Source organism: Myotis daubentonii, chromosome 3 (genome assembly GCF_963259705.1).
Source record: "Myotis daubentonii chromosome 3, mMyoDau2.1, whole genome shotgun sequence".
NCBI classification, from domain to species: Eukaryota; Metazoa; Chordata; class Mammalia; order Chiroptera; family Vespertilionidae; genus Myotis; species Myotis daubentonii.
The window spans coordinates 6,596,564-6,613,457 of NC_081842.1; the positions used below are offsets into that span (position 1 = coordinate 6,596,564).

At 57.2% G+C, this 16,894-nt stretch overlaps 1 protein-coding gene across 2 annotated transcripts in view; it reads right to left on the bottom strand.

Moving 5' to 3' along the window:
• Window positions 1-14,560, bottom strand: part of TMPRSS2 (transmembrane serine protease 2) — a 30,432-nt gene extending 15,872 nt beyond the window's left edge. The window contains exons 1-4 of one of the 2 annotated variants that reach the window (XM_059686505.1): window positions 14,403-14,560; window positions 6,456-6,526; window positions 3,608-3,830; window positions 1,374-1,460 (exon numbers count right to left, since the gene is read on the bottom strand). In XM_059686505.1, coding sequence (XP_059542488.1) covers window positions 1,374-1,460; window positions 3,608-3,830; window positions 6,456-6,470 — 325 coding nt within the window. In that variant the 5' untranslated portion in view covers window positions 6,471-6,526; window positions 14,403-14,560. Of the gene's footprint in view, window positions 1-1,373; window positions 1,461-3,607; window positions 3,831-6,455; window positions 6,527-11,740; window positions 11,766-14,402 lie in introns of those variants that run through there. The other variant, XM_059686504.1, reaches the window with a different exon arrangement.
• Between the last annotated feature and the right edge of the window lie 2,334 nt (window positions 14,561-16,894).

Below are 16,894 nucleotides of genomic sequence, written 5' to 3' on the forward strand. Positions count from 1 at the left end.
GACTCCCATGGGCCCTCAGCTGCTGGGAAAGGCCTGGCAACAGGAGGAGGGCAGGCTGGCCTGCGGCCACCGCCATGTCACAGGGCACCAGGTGGGGCCCCAAGGCGGGGAGCCTGCGCTCAGAGTGCCAGGTGGCACCCAGTGCCCCAAACCACTGGGTAAACGTGGAATGTCAACACCTCGGAAACGGCACGGGCTGTGACCACCCTCAGATTAGGAGGAAGCACGCAACCCAGGCCAGGAGGCTGCCTGCTTCCAAGAGTGGTTATTCGTGCACCGTCACGGCTAAACGGAAGCAGAGAGAAGCAGCTCGCTATGTAAGAGGGACACTCAGGAAGGGCCGAGGGAGGGAGCTCCGGACCAGAGAGCAGGGCCACGAATGCTCAGCACCCAGCGCCAGCCGAACACCCAGGGCCAGCCCCAGCCCCCAGCCCCCAGGGCCAGCCCCAGCCCCCAGCCCCCAGGGCCAGCCCCAGCCCCCAGCACCCAGGGCCAGCCTCCAGCCCCCAGCACCCAGGGCCAGCCCCAGCCCCCAGCACCCAGGGCCAGCCCCAGCCCCCAGCACCCAGGGCCAGCCCCAGCCCCCAGCCCCCAGGGCCAGCCCCAGTCCCCAGCCCCCAGTGCTAGCCCCCAGCCCCCAGCACCAATACCAGCCTCAGCACCAACCCCAGCCATGCACCCAGTGCCAGCCCCCAGCCCCCAGCACCCAGGGCCAGCCACAGCCCCCAGCACCCAGGGCCAGCCCCAGCCCCCAGCACCCAGTGCCAGCCCCAGCCCCCAGCACCCAGGGCCAGCCCCAGCCCCTAGCACCCAGGGCCAGCCCCAGCCCCCAGCCCCCAGGGCCAGCCCCAGTCCCCAGCCCCCAGTGCCAGCCCCCAGCCCCCAGCACCAATACCAGCCTCAGCACCAACCCCAGCCATGCACCCAGTGCCAGCCCCCAGCCCCCAGCACCCAGGGCCAGCCACAGCCCCCAGCGCCAGCACCAATACCAGCCTCAGCACCAAGCCCAGCCATGCACCCAGTGCCAGCCCCCAGCCCCCAGCACCCAGGGACAGCCACAGCCCCCAGCGCCAGCACCTAGCACCAATACCAGCCTCAGCACCAGCCCCAGCCATGCACCCAGTGCCAACCCCAGCACCCAGCACCAACACTAGCCCCAAAACGAGCCCCAGCACCCAGTACCAGCCCCCAGCACCAATACCAGCCCCACCACCAGCCCCAGCCATGCACCCAGTGCCAACCCCAGCACCCAGCACCAACACTAGCCCCAACACCAGCCCCAGCACCCAACGCCCAGCCCCAGCGCCAGCCGAGCACCCAGCGCCTGGCCTCAATCACGCCCTCTCCGGCATCAGGGGCTGCTCCCCACTTACTGAACTTCCAGAGCAGGAGAGCGGCCGCCACTGCCCCGGCAAGCACGGCCACCAGGGCCACGGTGATGCACAGCACTTTCTTCGTCTCTGAGAAAAAGAAACACGCGCACAATTCATTGCGGAGGCTTTTTGAAGTCACGCTCTCAGACTTGATCCATTACCCGTATAATATCACATATCCAAAAATAATTCCTCATGCACTTAAAAATGTGACTTTCAAACGCATATCCTGGGAGGTCTTCATTGTTCCATAGCACTAAACGTCATGCTAGAGCAGAAAGCCATGATGGGAAGCAGGGGCGGGGAACGTCTGCCCACGGGCCGTATAAGACCCTCGAAATCATTTGGTCTGGCCCTGCCAAGGCACCCCTCTCTGCCCACCACCCCTCTTCTCCCCCCCCCACCCCCCGCATCCCCGCCAGGACTAGAAATTCCATAAACCTAGGAGCTTTTTTCACAGGAGGAGGCAGCCGATCAATGATTCTCTCTCATCACTGATGTTTCTGCCTCTCTGAAATCAATAGAACATATTTAAAAAACAAAAGACTGTGGAAAAGGAAACCAATGTTCTCTAGTCAAAACGAACTGACGTGCCACTGTGGGTCAGAGCGTAAGCCACAAGTGGGGTGGACAGGGCCACACGCCCACCCCCACCCCGACTTCCTACAGGGAGCTTTTGTTGGAGAAAGGCGGAGAGGTGGAGGGGAGGGTGAGCAGGACACATTTAAACAGACCCTCCGACCCCCTTGGTTTATTCAGGAGGACACCAGGCTGGGGAGGGCGCGGGGTGGGGAGACCTGGTGCACCCAGAGGTACACATCAGTGCTTCTGGGGTCCGCCGGGCAAGTCCAGCTCTGGAGCCCAGAGATGGGGACTAGGGCTCAAAGCCACGCCTCTGGCCTTTGTTTTGTTAAAGCATTCTGCAAATTCCACAGTCTGCTCTCAACCTGTGAACTGTGACAGGCTGAGGCTCACCTGGGGGGCCTGGTAACCACCCAGATCCTGATGCAGATGGGGAGAGGGAGGCCTGACTGTGCAGCTTTAACAGGCTCCCAGGTGAGGTCAAGGTCACCGGTCCGGGAGCGCCAAGTGCCACCCTGCCACCTTAGCTGACAGGGATTACGTCTTGGGCAGGCAGAGGTCTTGGGCAGGCAGAGCGGCGTGAAAGAGGCCGCTCTCCCTGGGGAAATTCCAAACAGCCAGTCCTACCCATTGGCCAAGGATAATCTTTTCCCTTGGGCGACTTCCATGTGTGTCACTTTATCTAAGAAAAACACAGCTTGCCTGGCGAGTTAGGGAATATTAAATTGGGGAGGCCTGACCTCTCGAGTGGGTGGCGGGCGATCTGCCCAGCTCTCGGGAGGAGCATGCGGGCAGCGGCTCCCCTGGTGTTACCTTTGCTGGGCAAGTGCTTTGGAATCAGTGTCCGCTCCGTCCAGAGTGCTGGTTTGCCCCTGCATCTGTTGTTGAGTTTAATCATAACTTACTGTCCCTTTACCTTCATCCTCATCCACTTAGTCTATTGTTGATTCAGCCCTACTGTTTCTGGTGTCGAGGGTTTCCACCACAGGCCTGTTGACCCTCATTCTCCAAAATCTACTGTCGGATGTGTACACATTGTGCTTCAGCGGGAAATACCACCGACGGCGATGGCTATTGCTAAAGCAGCGGTTCTCAACCTGTGGGTCGCGACCTCTTTGGGGGTCGAATGACCCTTTCACAGGGGTTGCCTAAGACCATCAGAAAACACATATATAAGTACATATTGATTTTGTGATTAATCACTATGCTTTAATTATGTTCAATTTGTCACAATGAAAATACACCCTGCATATCAGATATTTACATGACGATTCATAACAGTAGCAACATTACAGTTATGAAGTATCAACGAAAATAATTTTATGGTTGGGGGTCACCACAACATGAGGAACTGTACTAAAGGGTTGTGGCATTAGGAAGGTTGAGAACCACTGTGGTAAAGCAAGCAGATACATTGAGTCCAAGAATGGCCCTTGTACTCCGAGAGGCCCCAGGGCAGAAGGTGACACCTGGCAGCTGACAGCTGACACCGGGAAGGGCAGGGCGAAGGGTGAGAGGAAAGGCATGTTATACAGCCCAGCCCCAAGCGGAGAGAGTTGGCCACAGAGCTGATGGGAGTGGAGAGCCCACTAGAGAAGGCCGACCCCAAACTTGGTTCCAGTATAGGAAATAAATGGAAAACAGGTTCCTACTTGAGGTGCACAGTGTCCTCGATGGCGACTTGGGCTGCGTGCGGACAGCAGGTGTCGAGGTGTTCGTCAGAACCCTGGGGGCGTACTGGGGCACCGTGGGCGGGTAGTAGGGAGCTGGATACACCACGTATGCACTGGGGTCCACAGAGGGCCGTGGTGGGTACAGGTTTTCAGGCTGGTACCCATGGTTTTCATAGTAAGGCCCAACACCTGGTGGTAATCCCTAAACAATAAAAAAGAAGATGAATAATATGCAACCCTAATGACCCTAATTATACCAAAAGCCAAACTTACCTAGGAGAAAGGCTAACCAAGTTTTCAATTAATATTCATTTCCTTATTGAGGTACGAGAGGCCCGATGCACAAAATTCATGCGGGGGGGGGGGGGGGCGGGGGGTTGGTCCCTTACCCCGGCCTGCACCCTCTCCAATCTGGGACCCCCTCGAGGGATGTCCGAATGCTGGTTTAGGCCCCATCCCGCCTGAACTGACAGTCTGATATCCCTCTCACAATTGGGACCGCTGACTACTACCTGCTCGCCTGCCTGCCTGCCTGATTGCCCCTAACTGGCCCCCTGCTGGCCTGGTTGCCCCCTAACTGGTTCCTTGCTGCCCTGGTCGCCCCCTAACTGCCCCCCTGCTGGCCTGGTCCCTCCCTAACTGCCCCCCTGCTGGCCTGGTCCCTCCCTAACTGCCCCCCTGCCGGCCTAATCACCCCTAACCGCCTCTGCCTCAGCCCCCGCCGCCGTGGCTTTGTCCGGAAGGAAGTTGGACATCCGGTCGACCCGGTCTACTTAGCACATTACCCTTTTATTAGTATAGATAATTGACATGTAATATTATATTAGTTTCAGGGGTACAACATAATAATTTGATATTTGTACAAATTGTGAAAATGATTGCCACAATAAGTCTAGTTAACTTCCATCACCATACATGGTTAAAAATTTTTTTTCTTATGAGAACTTTTGAGATGTATTTTTTTAAGAGCTTTCAAATGTGCAGTACAGTATTGTCACTACAGTCACCGTGCTGCACATTCCATCCCTGGGACTTTTTACCTTCTAACTGGAAGTTCGTACTTTTTTGACCCCCTTCACCCACTTCACACATTCCCTTTTTAAGAAAAAGTGTGGAAGTCTGGGAATGAGTCAATACCGTGAGAATGGGGTACGAAGTTATCAACTAGCGATACCAGAATTATGAATAGACCCATTTTACAGAGTGACACGTGAGTGAGAGGTTACCAAATTTACCTATGCACGGTACTTGCAAATTCCTTTTGTATCTCCTCTTCTCTTATAAAAGTATATCACGTGTACTCACCATCTCTTATTAAAGGTCCTGTACCTGGTTTACAATTGGGGGCTGCTTAGCAGTTCTGCCTAAATAAAACCTTCCTTACGCAGCGCACGCATTTTGTGGAGAGTCTGTGGACTTTCTGGGTCCAAAAGTGGAAGGTACGGCCCCAGCCATCGAATTTTACTCTCAGCTGCAGCCTCGGGCTGGTGTGTGTTCTTAGAAAGCCCTTCTTCTCTTTCTACTTAAAAATTGCCTCTCCAGGCCCAGCCGGGCAGCCAATCAATGATTCTCTCTCATCATTGATGTTTCTCTCCCTCTCCCTTCCTCTCTGAAATCAATAAAAATATATTTTTTAAAAATTGCCTCTCCAGGTCTACCCTTCAAGACACCCCCCCCCCCGCCCCCGCCACACACCCCTCCCAAGCAGCCTTCGACCCTCAGACCCTCACCATGTCAGCACCTTCAGTCACCTGCTGGCTGGGAGGTTCCCAGGCAACCTTTCTTCCCCTGGTTAATTTCTCCGCTCAGGTCTTGTTGATTGTGATCTCAGAGAGGACCCGTACTCTGAGCAGAGGCAACTCAACGCTTGGAATTTTAAACGGAGCCTTCGGGGACATGTGATTATGAAGAAGTGAGCCAAATGCAGGCTCCCAGAGTCCACCTTCCCTTAATAACTCACCAATGCTCCCCTTCTAAAGTCTAAAGAGTATAAGTCTAAACCAAGCAGCAGTCAGAGAGAGAAAACGAGATGTAATCTGCCGCCAGAGGCAAAACAAGCGGCACGCGTGTCCGGCCCTATCGGAAGCATCTGAGAACATGCCGTCCACCAGGAAAGGCTGCAGCAAGCACGGGCGTCCGTCCTGGCAGATTCCAGTGCCGCGGACTTGGAATTTAAAATGGACCAGTAATATATACACCAGTAGCAACTAAGGGCGGGGGAGCAACGGGTCTATTTTCTAGATACAGGACCTAGAAAACTGTTCGTAACCACAACTCTTCACTTAAGAGTTATCCCAGGAAGAAGACGAACCTGTGAGATACGATGGCGAATGAGGGAAGTGCATCTGCCTCCAGTGGGGGGTTCCAGGGAGAGAGAGAGCCAGCACAGCGCCCCCGTCAGTGAGGACCTGTCCCAGTGTATCAGGAGCGAGGCTAAACGACCATCTGCTGGCCCATCTTACCCCTCTTAGCACCATCCTGCCCCCATCTGTACCCACACCACCCCTGTCCTGCCCCACTCCCACCCTTAGGGCAGGACGAGAAGAGGCCAAGGTGAGAACCCTCCTCTCCCCACACCCACCCAACAGCTTCGGGACTCTCCTCTGAGCAGCTGCTGTGTGGCCACGCCCTGCCTCCCGCTCACCTGTGATGTATAGAAGGCCGTGACCAACCTCCACGGAGCACACACAGTCCCGACAAACAGCTCTTAATGTGCTGACCTCCCTCCCTTCCTCCCGCCCCCCCCCCCCCACCTCCACCCCGGGGAACTACCAGAAGGAACGAGGGAGCCAGGAAAAGCGCAGGCACGCGGCAGTCCACCACTTACTGAGTTTAACGCCATCCTGGCTCCGTCAGCAGCATCAGGTAACGGGAGGTATTTGGGACGTTCAAGATGACCTAGAAGAAAGGATGACAAGACTGTGATCTTTCCATACCAGTCAGTTTCCAGAAGATCAGTTGAGAAAGAACTAGAAAACTGTCCAAGTGAGAGCTACCTCTCTCCAGAACAGGCCGCCGAGTCCTCCCCACAGCTGCCACTGCAGGAGCCCGGGGCTGCAGCTCCCGCCAGCCAGGAGGCCAGCCGGCGAGGCGGCCCCCACCCACAGGACAATCCAGGGACTGAAACACACAAGGAGGCTTGGCCTCAAGTGCAGCAGAGGCGACAGGTGGGCACACACCTGGAGTCAACTCCTGGCAGGTCCACTCCCTGGGCCAAAAGTAAATCTCTCTAAACCTCAGGCCGAGTGGACACAGTCACCGGGCAGTGCCGGGCACCGAGTGACAGTGGGCATCCATCTATCCGACGCGACCTGGCTCGCACCTGCAGAGAGAGAGCGCCCAGCGGCACGAGGAAGCAGCCCACACCGGAGCAGGTGGCCTAGAACGTAGTGCCGAGTAGAGGCCACACCTGGCTTCTTAACTAAGCCGTAGGGAATCTTCCATTTCTTAATAAACACACATGTAAAAAAAAATCTGTGAAACACATCCACACCCACCCTAGCCTAAATCCTGAGAGGAAATTCACAAGTCATCTTCTGGGTGGTTTTTAACGAAAAGGAAGCTCTGGGTCACTTGTCTGCTGTCTGTGAGGCGCTCACAGTAATCGCTAGAAAGACCTTCAACACAGAAAGCTCTGTGGGAAAGCCCCTCTGACCTCACTCGCCCTCCTGGGGGCAAATGAGGGCTTTCACCCGCCCTCCCTGCTTTCTGGCAACGACCAAAGAATGCTTCGAGGAATGGCCTTTGCCATCATGGGGACACAGACCGTGTCCCAGTGAGAAAACTCTGGGCTTCAAGGCTGGGACCAGGTCCGGAGGTGCTCCATCTGCACCGTGCCTGGCACGCAGTAGGCGCTCAGCGGCAGCAGGCACGTGGGTAAGACCAGGGCCTCTGGGGCCAGCTTCTGGGTCCTGACCCAGCTCGGTCTTCCACAGGCTGTGACTGGGACAAGTCAGTTAATGCTTCTTTGCCTCAGTTTCCCCATCTGCAAAAGGAGGTACAGTAACGCCCACTCCAGGGTCGTCGGGGAATGAGATGAGTTGATGCTAGTGACGCTCTCAGTGCCTGGCACACAGTAAGTGCTACATACATTTCTGTTTTAAATAAAAGCGATTGTAAGGCTGATAAATGTTGAGCAGCCAGTTGGGGGGGGGGGGGGGAGCGCTCAGCATGGCATTCGCAATTTGCCTCTGGTAAGCTACGGCCATGAAACCCACCAGCTCTGAAAACACAGGGGGGAGGAGGAACAGAGCCTGCTGTCTCCTGAGCAGAATTGCCATCTGACTCATGAATCTAACAACAACAGCATGCTCTGAATAAAACAGGAGGGTGGTTTTTTAATCTTGGGAAACCTCGTTGACTAGGTCCCCCCAAATGCACCAGATTGTCTATTTACTCTTCATGTCAGGATAAAACCTAAGAACCAGGTCACGTTGATAGCGCTGAGGCTTTTGTACGATTAAAAAGAAGTCAACAGCTTTCCAGGTAAGAGACAAGAGAACTGTTCTATACACAGGGGGAGGGATCCGCATTTAGGGTACATATGACATTTAAGCCTTTAAACGGCGCGATTATCACATATTCATATACCTTCCCTGCCTCTGCCCCGTGAAGCAAAAGCCTTCTAAAACGACATCCGCTCAGTAAACTCCACACCCCTCTAGTCTAAGCTGGACTAAACTCGTCACCTTCCTGAGATTAATTAGAACAGAGTCCGGCTGAGCGGGCGTTCTCACCCCTCCGGTGGCTCTGCTCCCTGCGGCGACCGCGATGGGGGTGGGGGGGGGCCTCTGAGCCAGCTCCCCAGTTACAGGTGTGGATGAAGTTTCAGGAAATGAACATTCGATCCACTGGCGGCTTTCCCAGGTGAGGAGCCCTCTGAAAGGAGTGAGGCATCGGTGCTCAAAATCCAGGCTTCCTATTCATTCCAGATCCCTAACAGTGAGACGAGGAGGCCGGAGAGGAAGCGCGGGGAGCCACGGCCATGAATGGTCCACTGAGAGCCCAGGGACCCAGAACGAATGCAGCGTGTCCCGTCTCATCCAGCCACCCACGGCCCACAGAGCCTCAGACCCAAAAGCACCCAGTGTGCCCCGGTCAGCTCCCCGACTGTGGAGGAGAAGACGAGGGTCGCGATGCCTAGGATCTCCTCTGGCCCAGAAGGGACCAGGATTTTCCCGGTGGAACGGGGTCTGGAAGGAAACCCGCAGATCACCTTCGGAACCGCTCCTCTTCAAACGGCAAGTCCGAGCGCGCCCACGCGGGATAGCGAGTCTGTTTTCTGAAAGTAGCCAGGCAACCTAGAGACGGCACTGTGCCACCAATGGCCTCTCGTGCCCTTTAAAGGACACCGACGATTGTTCTTCCCTCTGAACACCAGCCACAATGAAGCACTTTTCCTTTAAGTGACAAAAAAGCAAATATGCCTCCGAGCTCCTAACCGGCCAGCTCCTCGTCCACTGCACACAACAGAGCCCGGTCGTTTCGGTCCACTGTGGGCCTCCTCTCAGGGCGCTGAGTCACGCCCGAGTCACCTGCGGCCCCGTGGTAAAATCCTCGCTGCACCCCACGGCAGAATACCAAAGCTGGTCCCCAACAAGCATCGTCTCTTCTCGGGTGTCTGTCCTCTGGACCCCTCTGCCTACACTAGCTAGAGGCCGACTGGAAAAACCACCCAACTGATGCAGATCGGCTCAGTCTCCGAGATGCATCCAGGGGGTCAGGTGTTCCCTACAATGAAGGGTCCGCTGACTTCACCTCACACTCCCCTTCAGGCATGTGCTGTGGTGCAGCCCCCCCACTGGGCGCCTTCCGGAGGTCACAGGTGTGACGCACCGATGGGGCCCAGCTTCCTGGACCTCAGAACCGGCGTCCCTTCTTCAAATGCCAAAGCAAGCAACGGCAGGAGACACTCCCCATCCAACGGCCCCCTTATGCCTCAACCGCTGCACAAAACCACATGATACAAAAGGATGCTCTCATGCCTGTTGTGGTCAGCGCACACTCTTAAAGTTAACAGCGTAGATTTAAACAGCAGTTCAACACAAACAGTATAAGGCGATCAGACAAATGGCATATACAGTGATGGGGGGGGGGGAGGGAGAGAGAGAGAGAGAGAGAGAGAGAGAGAGAGAGAGAGAACCTCAGCATCCAAGTTTCTTTTTCAATGAATGCCTCATTGTCCTGACACTTTTTAGGGCAGGAACTGGGTGTGGTCCTTTATTGTTATTTTTAAAATCTAGCTGGTATCATACAAAGAAACTGTTCCGATATATTTTGAGTTCCAAAGGCCAAATGAGTAAGAGGCAACGTAAGGGTGAGACAGCCGGAGAGCCTGCACCTGGACAAAACCCCGCAGGTCCAGGTGTGCAAAACGGAGCCACGCCCAACAGGACAGACGGGTCCAGGCCTCTCCAGGAAGGAGTGTGCAAAGGCCACTGGCTGAGGTTTAGGGAACTGGCCCAGTCGGTCTGTGAAATGGGGCTAATACATGAGCAGGTTGCCGCCAGGAGGAAGTGTGTAAGTTCCCAGCGCCATGCCCAGCCGCGATGAGCACTCCGTGGTAACAGTGACAGGTGCTAGGATTTCCCTCCCGGTATCCAAGGGGCTGTTATGTGGAGAGGGACTCCATTTGTGCAAATCCAAAGGACAAAACCAGGACCAACATAGTCAGAAAAATCAGAAAGCCAGGTTTCACTCAACCCAGGGAAACCATGTTCAAATGGTTTCCCAACTGGGTCGTCTTGGAAAGAGCAGAGTTCTCACACTTAAGACTGTTTGATCCAATACTGGAAGCTCATTACTCAAGAATATTCTAGAACAGACCTGGGGAGGGTGTAGCTGGGAGGCCAGACATCATGATCGTTTATGCTGTGTGGTCGGAAACGCGAAGGAGGAACACTAAACTCGTCCCTAGAAAACCCAGCTCAAGGGCTGGAATGAGGTCAGCTGCGGCGTCCTGCCAGGAAGGCCCCTTGGAAGGCAATGACCTTAAAGGGAACCTGACACTGGGTCTCAAGCCACACACGAACCAACAATAATAAAGACCGCGCTTTGTTTCATCTTCCAATTCGGCTCTCACTGGGAAATATTTATCTAACTAACGTCCACTGGCCGGCCATCGCCATGCCCGCTCCTCTCAGCCCTTCTCAGGTGCTCACTCTCCCGGCTGTTCTGTCCTGGCGTGAACCTCCAGACATCAGCAGCCACAGCCGCGAGCTCGCAGAGCCCTCCGAACATTTTCCTCTCTGATGACATTCCTGTACTATCCCCCTCGTGCACGCACACATCCCCCATTGATGCCTGATGCCTGACCACCGTCTATTCTATACACACAGACCAAATGCCTGGAGATGGTCACCCAGAGCAAGTCCTTTCCTCCTCCTCCCTGGCTCGCCGCTAACAAGCGCAAAAGCCTGTCTTTGAGTCACTTCCCTTCTTCCCACGCCAGTTTACAATCCAAGTGACTGCCCGCACCCTCCCCAGAAAACCACTGCCTGCCTTTCTCCCAAGGCGCTTCTGCCTCCGCCTGTGACATGTCCCCCGTGTTCCAGTTCCTCTTCCAACCACTGTCCGGGGTGAGGACAAGCCAGGCCCAGGCTGCCTGACCTCAGGCTCCTCCTCTAGACGGTCTCCCAAAACTGCTTGTGTGATCAGCCCCGGCCTCTGCTAGTCTCGGGGATGGTACATGTAGTTGGATGTCGCCTTCCTTATACCAGGGCCCATCGCCCTGGGGTCTTGCAAGCCAGAGCTCCCCAAGATGGCCTGCGGTGCTCCCCTACTCCGAGCCGAGCCGAAGGGGCTCACCAAGCCCAGCCCAGGGCAGATCTCTGCTCTTAGGTCCTGACACCTTTTCACCCCAAGCCCCAAAGCCACCGGATGTCGGGAGGGGGGCAGATCCCACCTCAGGGCAGGTACCCTGGAGAGTAAGGAGGGCCCAGCAAGTGTGGGAAGGGGGACCCCTCTGGGGGTCCAGAGCAGTGGGAGAGAACAGAGGTGGGAAAGCCCTGAGGGCCTTAAATGCCTCTCCAGACCCCTCTCCCCCCTCCTCCCCAGCAGGCATGGCTTCCAAGCCTTAAGTAACCCAAACCGACCATAAATCGACCCGCTCACCTTGCCTTTCTGCTTCCAGGCCCAAGGCTTGGACTTGAGAGGCAGTTGCCAAACTGAATTTTCTGGAAGGTTTAGAAAAATAGACTCGCTGCTTCTAGAGTCTAATGCAGTAACTGAACCAAGGCAATGACCCCATGCTGTGACAAAGCTCCCCCAGGACTCCGTCACCAGCCCGGGTCCTGGTCTACGCTTCCTGTGGACCGCCCCCTCCCCACAGGCTGGACCCAGAGGCAGTCAGTGCGCCCAGAAGAGGACGATGATCACAGGCATGCTGTCCTGTGCATGTGACTAGGCTGCACCATCCACAGGACGTTTCACCAGCATCTTGTCCCTCGATGCCTCATCACCCAAGGAGGTCAGCCCCTGAGGAGTCCCTCTGGGGTCACTCTGGAAGGGGTCAGCACACAGCCCAGGGGGGACATTAGCCCGGCCCTTTCACCTGAGGCCCCCAGGCCTGACCTCAGCTCCCCTTTTTCCTCTCTCCTCTGGCTTTCACACATGCAAACCTCCTGGAGGAAGGCAAGGGAAGTGACCCATGCCAGCCCAGAGCCAGAGGGCCTGCCCTCACCCCCAGTTCTCTCCACAGGGCCTTGGACAGTCACCTCACCTCCCTGCCTCAGCTCCTTCCACTGCATTAAATAGGTAAGGAACGATGCCTCGCTAGAAGGAAGTGCCACATGTTTGACTTGCTGTTACTCTAAGACCAGTGGGGCCAAATTTGCTCCTACAGTTCAGGTGACTGGCCGGGGCAGGGCAGCCAGGGTGTAGGTGCCAAGCTCCAAGGCGCTCACAACCCTGTTGCTAGAAGGTTGACCTTGGGGGCATCCATGAGAAGGAAGTCACTGGGGACCAAACAAATGGCCAACCTAGGCACAAAGGCCCATGCTGCTCACCAGTTGCTATTTTGGAAAGACAGAAACAGGTGTGAATGGCCAACCAGGAGGGGGCCCAGCCCAGAGGACCCACCTCCTGTTTGCTCGCTCAGTTGGAGCCCTTGCCTTCCACTCTAACCTCATCTGCCCAGCAGGGTGGCTGGGGTGCAGGATGGAGGCAGGCCCCACCTCTGGTAAAGCTGGGGGAGCAGCCAGCAACCCTCTTGAGAGGGATCCCCATCCCCTGGCCCACCAGACCCCTCCCACTCACCCAGCAGCAGCAGCAGCCGAGGACCCTGGCTCCCTCAGTGCCTGTGTCCCCAGGTCCCTTGGCCTTGGTCAGCTCAGCCCCACTCCCTGACCCCACCCTTAGTCCCCGGTGGTTGGCTCTTTTCTCACACCTGGGGACCCTCCCACCTCCCAGGCAAAGTCAACAACCCTCCCCCACTCTAGTTCCTAAACATCTTAGAACTCGCCATGCTGCCTTTGTAACTTTCCATTCTGTGAGTGACTCTCCACAGCTGTGGGCGCCAGGAGCGCAAGGATCCATGCGCCTGAGTCCCTCCTTATTGTAGCGCAGGGACTACCCGGCGAGTTTGAATTGAGGGGTACGCAGCCTTGAGGCTGGGCCCTGGGGAACCCGGCTGACCAGGTCGACCTCGAACGCTGTGCCGTCATTTATTTCCCTCCCAAAGGAGCCACTAGAATTCCCCCCGCAGCCTGAAGCCTGGGCACCCGGAAAAGAAATTGGGGGGCCACTGCGCTGTGCCTCGGGCAGGGCGGCCCCGCGCGACACCTGCGTGCGTGGGACTGCGGGCACGCAGAGGCCTGGGCCTGAGCCAGGGCCGGTGGCCACGTGCAAGCAGGCGTCTGCGATGTGGACGCACCAACTTTGAGGCCGTAAAGCAATTCTCCCGCAGGACCCGAGGGCCGCGGGCAAGGTGCCCACTGCCCGGCTGGTGCGCTTGGCTGCCCGGCCACGGTCCCGGGTCCGGCAGGCGGTTGACCGGAGCGCCCGGGGCCCGGCTTCTCCTGCAGGGAGCGCGCGCCCCGGGTCCAGGACCGCCCCGCCCGACCGGCTCCTGCGGGGCCCGGTGCCCGGGGGGCCGGCTCCCGTCGCCGCTACCGTGTCGCCGCGTAGGCTGGGGCGGCGGGCGGTCCCTCCCGCGTCCGGGCCTCGCGCGGGACCCTCCGGCCGCCTTTCCCCACCGTCCCCGCCGCGCCGGCCGTATCGCTCCGGGCATCTCAGCGAGTTTCCAGTTTCTCCCGACCCCGGAGGGAACGGAGAAGCAGAAGGAGTTCAGGTAACACTCCGGGGCTGCAGAGATTTTCCCGAAACAAAGAAACGGGCCGACGTACCCCCTTCTTCCTCGTTCCCGGAGGAAAAAGGAAAAAGGCGCACCCCGGTCCCCAGCTCGAGGCCCAGGGGACAGACAGGTGGAGCGGGGCCGGTTCCCACCGAGGGGACCCACCCGAGGGCCCCGAGGCACCCTCGCCCTCGGCCAATTGCCCAGGGACCCCCAGGCAGTCTGCCCCAGCCCCGCAGCCGCGTGTTGCCGGGGGTCTCCGAGCGGCGCGCCCCTGGGCCCCCGGCACATGGCACCCTCCCTGCCCCCACGGACAGCCCTTCGCCCCGCTCAACCTCGCGCGTCCCGGACCGGCCGCGGTCGCCCTGCGCACACCCGGCTCCACCTGCCGCCTCCCCACCGCGCACGGGTCGCCCTCGCCTCCCAGGTTCTCCCTCCTGCGCCCGGGACCCCGCACCCCGCACCCCGCACAGGGACGCTCACCTGCCGCACGCGGGGCCCGGCGCCCCCGCCTCTTTCCCTTCTTCCTGCTCCACGCCTCCCACGGAGCTCGTGTCCTCCTCGATCCCGCGCGGGAGTCTCCGGTCCTCCCGGGCTCGCGCTTTAATCCTGGGAGGCGGCGTCCGAGTGCCCAGGGCAACACCCCCAGTGCAGGTCCCAGTCTCCGGGCTCGGAGCAGGGCGGCCGGAGCGCGGGCAGATCCGGGAGGGGCGGGAGGGGGCGGGGAGGGGCGGGAGGCGGTCCCGGGGGAAGGACCGGGACGCGCTCCAGGGCCCGGGGCGGGGCCCAGAGGGAACTTGGGGACGCTCCCCGGCCCAGTCTCCTCGCGGCACGTTAGGGCCGGGAGGGGAGCGTCTCCCTCCCGGTCCGTTGGACCTCGACGGTCGTGGGCGCTTCCAGCCCGAGGACTCGATTTTAACTAAGGAGGGGATTCCCGGGAACGCCGATCGGGACCCCTGGTAATCCCGGGAGCTGCTGCTTGGCGAGCTGCTGTCGACGGCTGCCCGAGCTCTGCCCCCAGCCCTGCCTGGCCCCTGTGTCCTCGGCGAGGCCCTGGGACCGCTGACCCAGGCACGAGCGCCCGAGGACGCCCCACCCCCCACCCCCCAGTCCTCCTGAGCCCCCTTCTCTGTCTTGGGTCCCAAGTCCCTTCCCCCTCCTGGGGACGTCCCAGCAGGGGCGCCAGGAGTCCCCGCCCACCCAAGGCAAGGGACAGGGGGCTGAGGAAAGGGAGTGAGATAAACTTTGGTCTAGCAGGCAGGCTCCCACCCCCACCACTCCCTCCTTAAGTGGCTCTCGCCAATGCTGTTTGCAACACACCCAGCTGGCTCGAGAGCCACATGCGGCTCTTTGGCCCCTTGAGTGTGGCTCTTCCTAAGCCTTAGGAGTACCCTAATTAAGTTAATAACAATGGACCTACCTATATAGTTTAAGTTTAAAAAATTTGGCTCTCAAAAGAAATTTCAATCGTTGTCCTGTTGATATTTGGCTCTGTTGACTAATGAGTTTGCCGACCACCGGTTTAGGATGAGGGGGAAGCCCAGAAAACCTACTTCATTCCGGTCACCTGCTGCCGTGGCTCCCTCCTGGCAGGTTTCCTGGGAGCTGGACTTTCCTGGTAATTCTTCCACCCTCGCCCCTACATCCACCATAGGGGACTGTGCTGCGCATGCCCCAGTCCTGCCCTCTCTCCTACTGCCCTGTGTCCAGGTTATTCCAAGGAGAAGACCCTCCAAGACCATCTTTAGCAAATAGGTCAGGGCTGTTCTCTCCTGGTGGCAAGTCACTAATTTGTTGTGAATGGTGTGCTTGGAGCCCGTGAGGAATGACACAGGTGCTCCCCAAACCCCCAAGGCCACTACACACCCGGGAGTTGTGAGTCTCTACGTTCAGCCCTCCTGTGGTGCTTTTTCTCAGCATTCATTCCCTGCTCTTTGGGCAACATTCTGGAATTTTTGTTGGGGTATGCGCACCTCCCGGGAGCAGACCACCAGCTTGGGGAGCCAGCCCCGCCCAGTGCAGAAGGTGGGCATACGGTCACTTGGCTTAGCAGCCGAATCCTGTTCTCTGCCAGATCCCCGCTTCAGAGACAAACACACCCCACTCTGGCCAGTGAGATGTGGCAGAGAGGGTTCCTGGGCTTGGGGGAGAAGGGGAACTGTTGTAACGTACCCCGCGAATCACAGAAGGACGCCTCAAGAAGTCGAATTAAAGAGTCACATTTATTGCAATCCGGGACTATGAGGGGGCATTCCCAAATCTCATAGCCATAAGATGGTGGCAAAGCCAGACTTATATAGGCAAAAATCACAAAGGTATTGATTACATCCCAGGGTTTGGAATGTGGCACCTGGCTCCCAAAAAAGCAGATTACAGAAGCAGAATTAAGCATGTTAATTACAGTTTCGGGTCTCGGGGTCACTGAATTGACAGAAATACATTATCTAGAGTCCTTGGGTAACCTGGGTTAAACTTAGGCATGTAATCTAAATTACAGTTTTGGGTCTCTGGATCACTGAGTTGATAGAAACACATTATCTAGAGCCCTCGGGTCTCCCGACCACTGAGTTGTCAGGACAGTTTAGAGTAATTGTGCTGTCCTGGTCTCGGGACCACTAAGTCAGCTGGAACGCACCACCTGTGGCCACTAAAACAATTTAGGGTAATTGTGCTGTCCTGTTTCCCAGGTACAGAAGAATGTGCTCTCTAAGACCAGTATGATAACAATCAATGGAATAGTCATTCAATCAATAAGGCATTCAATCGAATGGGATGATTTATACAATTCAGAAAATCAGAATAACCTGACCATTGTTAAACAAAGCAACTAGGTACCATACTTCAGAACATTTCCCACTCTTCTAAGGAAGTTTCCAGAACCCTCTTTCCTTGTGCCGGGTGGAAGGAGAAGCAAGTGGTCTCTGAATTGTTGGTTGCCATCTTTCCATCATGGGGAGCTGATTCCAGGTTAAAGA